General features: G+C 40.6%; 1 protein-coding gene across 1 annotated transcript in view; it reads right to left on the bottom strand.

Annotated features, from left to right (window-relative positions):
- Positions 1–2,408: 2,408 nt before the first annotated feature.
- The window catches only part of LOC143960806 (scavenger receptor cysteine-rich type 1 protein M130-like), a 48,777-nt gene continuing 40,060 nt past the window's right edge, over positions 2,409–11,125 (bottom strand). The window contains exons 7-8 of the mRNA XM_077469723.1: positions 6,023–6,288; positions 2,409–2,906 (exon numbers count right to left, since the gene is read on the bottom strand). Of these exons, the coding sequence (XP_077325849.1) occupies positions 2,656–2,906; positions 6,023–6,288 (517 nt within the window). The 3' untranslated portion in view covers positions 2,409–2,655. The remainder of the gene's footprint in view (positions 2,907–6,022; positions 6,289–11,125) is intronic.

Genomic DNA, 11,125 nt, shown 5'->3' with positions numbered 1-11,125 from the left:
TGTTATTTATTATTAGTCTTGGAGTTATTGCTTTGACATTATTAGTTTGGTTGAATAATGATTTGATTTGGTATATTTTCTATATTTTTGGATGCATATAATGCACTTTTTGGTTAAGTTCTATTGGCAGATAGCATGTCTATTTTTTTTTATTTTTTGTGTACAATAAAAAAAAAATTGGAGAATAATACTTAGCTATGTGTTTTACTTCAAATGACAGTTTGAGAGTAGGCAGTTACATTTAAAAAAATATAATATAAAATTGACAAGGGACACCAACATAGTTGTATCTTCGATCTTATAAAAACAAAACATAATAATATTATTCTTGATATCACTAGAAAAAAAAAGCCTTTGAAAATTAATTTGCAATAACTCCATCAGTATCACCAGCAAAGCAGCTTCATTATTATCTCATTAAAGAAGAAGAGAATTGTGCGCTGCTTTTGGAGATTTCATAATTTGCCACGTCACAAATGTTAATTCTCCATTATGAACGCTAGTTTACAAGAATGATCGCTTCCGTTTCCGAGCATGCATGTTTGTACTTTGGACTTTTGTCCAACGGACTTGTGTACACACGATCGGAAAATCTGACAACACACATTTGTTGGTGGAAAATTTGAAAACATACTAGCCAACATTTTTTGGCGGAAAGTCCAACAACAATTGTCCGATGGAGCATACACGCGGTCGTATTTTACGCCAACAGCCTGACCTCCAACATTTCCCGTTGGAAAGTCCGATTGTGTGTACGGGGCTTAAAGGACCCATAGTGACACTTGATGTACGATCCCGTGACCCATTACATTGTTCACTTTGTTCATATTATTTACAGTGCATCCAGAAAGTATTCACAGCGCTTCACTTTTTCCACATTTTGTTATGTGACAACGTGAAAGAAGTTTGTTTGAAATCTTTGCAAATGTATTAAAAAATAAAAAAAGGAAAAAAAACACATATACATAAGTATTCACAGCTTTTGCCATGACACTCAAAATTGAGCTCAGGTGCATCCTGTTTCCACTGATCATCCTTGAGATGTTTCTACAACTTGATTGGAGTCCACCTGTGTTAACAGAGCATGTCAGAGCACAAAGTAAGCCATGAAGGCCAAGGAATTGTCTGTTGATCTCCGAGACATTATTGTATTGAGACACAGATCTGGGGAACGGTACAGAAATATTTCTGAAGGTCCCAATGAGCACAGTGGCCTCCATCATCCGTATGCAAGAAGTTTGGAACCACCAGGACTCTTCCTAGAGCCAGCTAAACTGAGCGATTGGGGGGGGGGGAAGTGCCTTAGTCAGGGAGGTGACCAAGAACCCGATGGTCACTCTGACAGAGCTCCAACGTTTTTCTGTGGAGAGAGAACCTTCCAGAAGAACAACCATCTCTGCAGCATTCCACCAATCAGGCCCGTATGGTAGAGTGGCCAGACAGAAGCCACTACCCAGTAAAAGACACATGACAGCCCACTGGAGTTTTCCAAAATGCACCTGAAGGACTCTCAGGCCATGAGAAACAAAATTCTCTGGTCTGATGAAAAAAAGACTGAACTCTTTGGCCTGATGTCATGTCTGGAGGAAACTAGGCATTGCTCATCACCTGGCAAATACCATCCCTACAATGAAGCATGGTGGTGGCAGCATCATGCTGTGGGGATGTTTATCAGTGGCAGGAACAGGGAGACTAGTCAGGATTGGGGGAAAGATGAATGCAGCAATGTACAGAGACATCCTTGATGAAAACCTGCTCCAGAGCGCTCGGGACCTCAGACAGGGGCCAAGATTCCTCTTCCAACAGGACAACGACCCTAAGCACACAGCCAAGATAACAAAGCTACGTGACAACTCTATGAATGTTGAGTGGCCATGCCAGAGCCCAGACTTGAACCTGATTAAACATCTCTGGAGAGATCTAAAATGGCTGTGCACCGATTCTCCCCATCCAACCTGATGGAGCTTGAGAGGTCCTGCAAAGAGGAATGGGAGGAACTGCTCAAAAATAGGTGTGCCAAGCTTGTAGCATCAAACTCAAAAGGACTTGAGGCTGTAATTGATGCCAAAGGTGCTTCAACACAGTATTGAGCAAAGGCTGTGAATATTTATGTACATGGGATTTTTTATTTTTAATAAATTTGCAAAGATTTCAAACATACTTCTTTCACATTGTCATTATGGGGTATTGTTTGTAGAATTTTGAGGAAAATAATGAATTTAATCCATTTTGGAATAAGGCTGTAACATAACAAAATGTGGGGTGCTGTGAATACTTTCTGGATGCACTGTATGTTGCAGATTAGTAGTCAGTAATGAGGGTAAACATATACAGCAGGGAATGCAATTCGGTGGCTTATAAGGTAAACCTAACCTATTCTGTGAAAAATGATTACAACCTTCTCTGTATAATTTTGTAAAAGGAAACGTTTTATTTCAGGTTGAGGAATCCTCTAAAGAAAGAGGTTTGTAGCTGTTGCCTGCTTATTTTCTGATCATAGTTGGTCATAACAGATTGCAGTGTGGCTCCAACAGTCCACATTTCAGGGACCGATCAATACGGAATTGCGAACTATTCAAAATTCAAGAGGATGAGTTCAAGGGTGTAAAGTTTCTTGATTTTATAAATATCGTTTTTACACTGAAAAAAACTGTCCTATGATTTCTCGTCCTTATCTTTGTGTGTTAGGACTGTCAGGTCCTCCTTGTCTTCGATGCAGTCATCTGCATTCACATGGACCAAGATCGGCCGGGAAAGAATCTTCAGAGCTTCCAGGTAGCTTGGGGGTGGAGTCTGACTGCTCTCCAGAGGCCGAGACAGGACCTTCAAAGCATGCATATAACTAGGTGGAGGGGTGATGGTGTTGTTCAGGCGGAAGCCATGAGGAGCCAGCAAGGCATTGACTTCTGTAAAGCAAACAAAAAAAGCTCTTGTTAATTTCTTGGTAAAAGAAAAAATGACAACAGCAAAATGTACCCATGGAATACATTGTTTAAATGACTCTGCAAGGACTCTGCAAGAATTCAGCTTTTTCGGTTTTTAAAAGGTTTTCATATCCACTTAACAACCGCCCATTAGTAGATTAGTCACAGCAGAAGCTGATCAGCGGGTGCTGGCCAATAGACATCCACCAGTACCCCTTCGATCGCCAGGAAAAGAGGCTGGACGGTGCTCTGCCTATATAAACAAGACGAAGCTCACTCCTGTCTGCAGGGATGAAATGGATTTTCTTTCCCTGTGGGGAAAGAAAATCTCTTGCATCCCTTAGTAAAAGCACCTCACAAAGTACAGAAAAACACTGGCTAGGCACATATTTAATCCCTGGTACAGGGACAGTCCAAATTTTTAGCACTGATCACTGTCTTAGTGTCACTGGTTCCCACAAAGGGGTCAATTCACTAAGAGTTAAATGACAGCAAATAAAATGTGGTAAAATAACGCATGCGGTAAATCCGTTGTAAAAGTTGAATTTACTAAGAATTTAGCATTAAATAAAGAATGCGGTATTTTTTCGATTGTTCAGTAACTACCACATTTTCTCATGCAGTAATTCTTTGCAGGTGTTAGTGGTTAAGGGTTGTTAAAGATCATTTCCTTATAATATTTTACTTTAACATGTTTCTTATTTTTCTTTTGCAAAAACAATTTTTTTATCTACATTTTTTTTACAGCACTCTGTATTTGAAGGCATTGAAATTTGAACTACCTTCTCAAATTTATGTCTCCTGGTGCTTGGTAATCCAAACTCCTTTACCAAATCCATCATGCCAAACATTCATAATGTGTTTTTTTTATAAATGTATGGCCTACTAGAGTTGTTGAAAGTGCTCTTTTCTATGTTTTTGGCCCAATTCTGTGCTGCTCATGTTTATATTGTGGAAACTAAAGAAAACTGCACTATATAATATTTGTATAACTTTTTTAAACATTTTTATGTATTTTTCTAATTCTATCCAAGTTTAACTTGTTGTAATGGTGTAACCAAAAGTATTACAGTGGCCACTTTAAGAGGTCACTTCTAGCTGGAGTAATTGTCATGGTTGACATACTCCATTGTTGCATTTTTGTAAGTTTTTTTTAACGTTCTTGATGTTAAATTTCAGGCAATGTTAGCATTTAATTTACATGGCATGTCATGACTTTTTGATTTAATAATAAAGATTTAAAAAAATACTGGTGTACCTGTGGTGTATAATGCCACATTTTTGTGTGTCCATTGCTGGTGAAATAGTGTAAACTTTCTGTGGGTCCACTGTGGGTGGAATTAGACCTTTCTCTGACAGTAGTATTGCACCCTTTTCTGTGGGTGGAATAGTACCCCTTCCTGTGAGTGTTCTGTGGATGGAATTAGGCTCTCGTGGGTGAAATACCCCTTTCTGAGGGTTTGAATAGTCCCCTCTTTCTGGTACTGCACTGGTTATCACCATCAAAAGGGTGGGGTTAAATATCACACATTTTTATAGTTCCAGTTTTGTTTGTGAATTGGACTTAACAGATTACCGCACGTTTTTTTTTTTTTGCGATATTTACTGACAATAATTTTTTTCTGTTGTCTACCGCAAAATCGTTTTTTTTTTTGTGAATTGTACTTAACGTACTGCATGCGATAATTTATTTATGCAAAAAAATAATCAAAAGTGATCAGTCAACATTGCTTAAATAATCACTCTCTCCCAGCGCTCATAGACCACTAATTGCATATATTACTTGGTAGAAATGTTAATAGCAGCCGCTATAAATAGAAACAAACAATCAAACATATTTTACAGTCAAACTATAACATTAGCAGAGCTTTGTGTATTCCACAATTAGAAAATAAAGTGCATGTTCAATTGTCCAATGATCATTCAGATTGAAGTCAATCAAAATCGTTCATGAAGGGTGTATTTTCCAACAAGGATCCCATCACCACACCGCGTGAATGATCTACCCTATGGTCATGAACTCACTAGATAGATCCAGAACATGCGCCTGTAATAATCTGTGTCTTTACATCAGGGAATACTTCCATCAATAACTGTACAAAACTTTACAACATGTTAAAATCGCAATGCTGTCTTAGTCGCTTCTCTACCTCTCACCACTCCACAGAACTTTACGGTGAGCGATGTACCCGGTTTGAGAAGACAGCTGACAGACAGTGTAGGTAACTGCATGGTCACGCCCTCTGATGAAGTGATGACGAAATGCATCAGTGCGTGACCACGCAGTTATCTACACTGTCTTCTCAACCCAGGTACATCGCTCACCGTAAAGTTCAGAGGAGTGGTGAGCGATAGACAAGCGACTAAGACAGCATTGCGATTTTATCATGTTTTAAAGTTTTGTACAATTATTGATGGAAGTATTTCCTGATATAAAGACTCAGATTATTACAGGTTCATGTTCTGGAGCTATCTGATCAGTTCATGACCATAGGGGAGATCATTCATGCAGTGTGGGGACGGGAACTTTGTTGGAAAATACACCCTTCATGAACAATTTTGATTGACTTCAATCTGGCCGATCATTGGACAATTAAACATGCACTTTACTTTCTAGTTGTGGAATACAGTAAGCGCTGCTAATGTTATAGTTTGACTGTAGCATATGTTTGATTGATAACTTATTTATGCAAATTAGTATGAATTTAAACTTATTGGGGTTATTTTATCACAAATATGTAGTAGAATACATATTGGCCTAAATTTATGAAGGAATTCGATTTTTTTATTTTATTAAATATAATTTATATCGAAAAATTAAAAAAATGTTTTGTTTTTTTTCAAAATTTTCATTCTTTTTTTGTTTATAACACAAAAAATTAAAAACACAGAGGTGATCAAAAGCCACCAAAAGAAAGCTCTATCTGTGGGAAAAATGACATGCGTATTGCAAAAATTGCCTAGTCGTGAAGGGAAGTAAATCTTCCAGAGGTCACATGGATATCCTTGTGCTCATTTTGTATCAATTTTGGTCTGTTTTGAGATGAATTGTATAGTAAAGGTTCTTCACACACCCCAAGCAGCTTGACGATACGTACCGCTTGGGTCTTGAATGATTCCAGGAGAAGACGGGGGACTATGCGCTTCCTGCACAGTAACATTGATGGGCTCCCTGAGATAAGTATTTCTGCGTGAATGCAACTCCCGTCGAGCTTGTGCTTTCTTACAGAACAGGGACGTTATGTTCTTGTGTAAACACTGAGCGCAGCACTTTGTGGACTTGACCACACGAACCCAACAGAACACGATGATCATTACAACAGCGAGGCATATGGTGAGCCAGACAAGCCAAGACTCCTCCATTCTGAAAGAAATACAGAGATAATGTGAGATTGCAATTCCAAATTTATATGATCAACCCAAGACAAAGGTCCTATCACTATACCTTGAACACCCTAAAAAGGAGGGTGAAAATGACATTCCTGTATCCATTTGTGGCAAATCTGTTATAAAGACGGGCTTAAAATTAGACTCAAGTCAAGTGTTTAAAGTGTGACTGTACTTATTGGAATATTTTGGCCTGTCCCCATTACTCTATGCAAGTCTTATGTTCACCTGTCTCCATTCCAATGAGATCTTCATTGTGCGAACTCCTTAACCCCCTGCCGACCGCTGCACCCCGATATACATTGGCACAATGGCAGCGGTGGGCAAATGGGCGTACTTGTACGTCCCCTTTAATTGGCAGAGTTAGCAGGCACGCATACAGTGTAACCATGCCCGCAGCCTCCCAGCGATCGTGTCACGGAGCCGCAGAATGGGGAAGTGCCTATGTAAACAAGGCATTTTCCAGTTCTGCCTTGTGAGATGACAGAGATAGCTGCTCCCTGTCATCGGGAGCAGTGATAGCTGTCATGTGAGTTGTAGCCCACCCCCCCCCCCACAGTTAGAATCACTCCCTAGGATACACTTAACCCCTTAATTGCCCCCTTCCCTGCCAGTGTAATTTACATAGTAATCTGTGCATTTTTATAGCACTGATTGCTGTACAAATGACAATGGTCCCAAAATAGTGTCAAAAGTGTCCAATGTGTCCACGATAATGTTCCAGTCCCGATAAAAATCGCATGTCGCCACCATTACTAATAAAAAAAAATGAATAATAAAAATACCATAAAACTATCCCCTATTTTGTAGACACTATAATTTTGTGCAAACCAATCAATATATGCTTATTGTGATTTTTTTTTAACCAAAAATATGTATAAGAATACATATCATATCATATAAACTGAGAAAAAAAAGTTTTTTTTATATATTTTTGGGGGATATTTATTATAGCAAAAAGTAAAAAAATATTGCGTTTTTTTCAAAATGTTGCACTTTTTTTGTTTATAGTGCAAAAAATAAAAATTGCAGAGGTGATCATCAAATACACGTCAATAAATATAAAAGAGCCAATCACCCTTACCACTCAGAAACAGCACAAATGCAAGTGGATACCAACAAACAGACAATTGACCACAACAAGAGTATAAAACCTTGAAACATTAAGCAAAAATAAATAAAATGATGTATAAATATATGCATTGGAATATGCTGCATGAAGATTAAACAAAAATAAAAATAAGAAATAAAAAGACACACTTTAAATACACAAAAACAAAAAAGGAAATAGGGCCAAAAAGTACATGTAAAAATCATGCTTTATTGTTGTCACAAGAGATGTCTTTAAGCTTCGCCTATGGAGATTTTTAAGTACCGTAGTTTGTCGCCATACCATGGGTGTGCGCAATTTTAAAGCATGACAAGTTAGGTATCTAGTTACTCGGCATAACACCCTCTTTCATATTTTACCAACTAAATTGGGTTATATACTGTGGGGTTTGCAGATGTTCCGAAAAGTCCTGCAAGCAGCATCTTTGGGGTGGCTTGGGAGCGCTGTAGTTAGCTCTCCCAAAATGCCCTACCCATTGGAATGAATGGGCATCGCTTTCAAATCGCCTGAAAAACAACGCAAAACTGGCATTTTTAAATCTTTTTTGGGTTAAAAGCATCCTGTTATTGGTCAAATAGCAGCACAAATGCAACGCTTAAACAGCGCTAAAGCACCGTTAAGACGAGCAGTGTGAAAGCAGTCTTAGGGTGCTTAGAGTTGCAATTGATATAAATAACATAAACTTTGCCTGTGTGAGTTAAAGCAGAGTTCCACCGAAAAGTGGAACTTCCACTCATTTGATTCCTCCGCCCCTCCGGTGTCACATTTGGCACCTTTCAGGGGAGGGGGATGCAGATACCTGTATAATACAGGTATCTGCACCCACTTCTGGGAACAGACTCCTGTGGGAGTCACGGCCCTTCCCGCTACCCCCCCCCCCCACCCCCCTTGCTGTCTCCTGGGAAACACACAGGTCCCAGGAGATAGCGGGGACCACTTACGACGCGCAGCGCGACTTGCGCATGCACACTAGGGAACTGTGAAGTGAAGCAGCAACACTTCACTTCCTGATTTCCTCAATGAGAATGGCGGCAGCAGCATCCGAGAGCCGAGCGATTGCCACATCGTTGGACCCTGGGAAAGTAAGTGTCCATTTATTAGAAGTCAGCAGCTGCAGTATTTGTAGCTGCTGGCTTTTTTTTTTTTAGGTGGACTCCCTCTTTAAATCAATAGCTATACATAAGAGTCAATTCAATAAGCTATAATAAGCTGTTATTTGCTTTAATTATCTTTTCTTCCCTCTTTCATTTCTGAGAATAGCAGTCATAATGACAAATATTGATTGCTATAGCTCAGTAAATTGAGGTTATAGCAACTGTGCCATGGGGTCACGCTGTTATTTTATAGGGTTCAAGAGGTTGGAGTATGGAATGGGACCCCACCATGTTAAAAAAAAAAAAATTTCAGAGTGCAACCTATTTACGTGAATCTTAATTTATTTTATATATATATATATATATATATACACACACACACACACACACACACGCACGTGGTGTGACTGAATGTCAGTGGTTTCCATTACGCATTCCATAACTGTAAAGCTGTGTCTTGTCCTTGTAAAGCCCCATACACACTATCAGATTTTCTGCTGATTTTTTTCCTTCAGATTTACCAAAACCATATAATATGAGGCCAACCTTAGGAGTTTCAATTTGCATGCAATCAGGCCGGCCCTTGCACTACATGGTTTTGGTAAATCTGAAGACGAAAATCTTATAGTGTGTATGGGGCTTAAGAAGCACACATAATATACACTTTAAAGACTAAGGCAATAGGGCAGTAATCATCAACTACAGCACAGACTGGCTGCTGGAAATATAACTACAGTAAGAATAACTGGTGGCTAAGTTAAAGCTTACATTTATAAAGCTAAAGCGGTATTAAATCAAACCAAAATGTAATATATTGTAGCTTACCACTTCATAAATGTGATGGCTGCATTCAGTGGCGGCTGGTGTTTTTTTGGGGGGGGGGCGGCAAAAATCCACCCCGAATGACCGGCGGCACCTCCACCATACTGTCTTTGCAGGTCGGTCTGGCACTTACCCCATCTAGGCGGGTAGCGGCTCCGTGTCCTCTCCTCCATCGGCGTTTTCCAGTATGCTGCTCCTCCTAGGCATCCAATTGGATCGCCTGTCCTTTCAGCCAATTGGGTGATGGGTCTCAAAACATGCTTCCTGATTGGCCAGGAGGAGGATCAGTGTTACAATAGCGAATATTCATTTGTTGTTGTAACACACCTGGGTGGGCTCCGAGCGCATTCTCTGCCCTCCGAGCCCACCCTATTTTGAAGCCTATTGGAGCCTCTGGCTCTAATAAGGTGCTTAAAAAAAAACCCACCCCACATTGGAATCCAATGCGCCTGGTGTCCCGAAAGGGGCCAGACGTATGGATGGGGCGGAAGGGGGGCGGCGCCTGTGCACACTTAATGGACGGGATGCCCCTGGCTGTATCGGTTTTCTTTCTTTAGTCTTTTTAGCGATCTTCAGTAATTATATTATTTTTTTACTTATTTTACCAGATCAAGTCAGGTCTATAAGTTAGAGAGTTGAAACAAAGCATTTACCACTGCCTGGGGTGCTTACAATTGTCCCCGCATCTAATTCACATAGCAGGAGATTGTGACCAGCTCTCCATGGAGCCAATTCACACATCTCTGGACCAGCTCCAGTGTGAATTGCACAGGAGTTCTGTGCATCTTCTGGTCCATTTCAGGTCCCAATTCAGCCAAAAATTGGAACTGAAATCAGACCTGAAATGGTGAATGGAGACACACCGGGCCCCTGCTTTGAGCCACTCCGTGATGCGGTGTGAATCCAGCCTTAAAACTTTATCCCAATAGGAAAAAAACTCTAACTGCTGTAATTGCCTAAAAAGTGTTCCGTTTAGTTTCTAGTGCATCCAACATACTCTTCCCCAGACTGGGGAATACCAATGTCCAAAAGTGTGGAGACACACTAGGACAGGGAGTGTGTTACTGGCTGGATCACCAGCGAAAAAGTAAAGGAAAAAAAAGAAAAGAAAACGAATGCAGCCACCATATGTAAAGGATCGGTAGGCTGCATTATATTATTTATTTATGTTTCTGGGTTTAATAGCGTGTTAAAGGGGGTTGTAAACACTGTTTTTTTGTTTTGTTTTTCTTTAATAACAAACATGTCATACTTACCGCCACTGTGCAGTTTGTTTTGCACAGAGTGGCCCCGACACCTCCTCTTCTGGTGTCCCACGGCAGCTCTGGTGGCTCCTCCCTGCATTGAGTGTCCACGTTGAAGAAGCTCTCTCCTTAGGGGACACCCGTGCCGGCGCACTCCAGAGTCCTGCATCTGTGTCCATTCACACAGAATGCAGGACTCGACCGCGCCCCCCCCCCCCCCCCCCGGTACCGTGTCATTGGATTTGATTGATAGCAGCGGGAGCCAATAGCTGCACAAGTAAATTGGGGGGGCTGGTGGGCTGCAGCACAAAAAAAGGTTTTTCACCTTAATGCATAGAATGAGCTGGTAGGCTGCATTTGATGGGTGCTGGTGAGGCTGCATTTGATGGGTGCTGGTGAGGCTGCATTTGATGGGCGCTGGTGCGGCTGCATTTGATGGGTGCTGGTGAGATTGCATTTAATGGGCTGCATTTGATGAGCCCTTCATTAAAAAGGTGGGGTATACATGGGCAGGGTAAAGGGTGGGGGGGGGGCAAAATTAGG

The sequence above is a fragment of the Lithobates pipiens genome, unplaced genomic scaffold (genome assembly GCF_037356315.1).
Source record: "Lithobates pipiens isolate NorthernLeopardFrog02 unplaced genomic scaffold, aLitPip1_a1.2 Scaffold_8, whole genome shotgun sequence".
In the NCBI taxonomy this organism is placed as follows: Eukaryota; Metazoa; Chordata; class Amphibia; order Anura; family Ranidae; genus Lithobates; species Lithobates pipiens.
The sequence above is the reverse complement of the archived record's forward strand: the minus strand, read 5'-3'. Positions and strand labels throughout refer to the sequence as shown.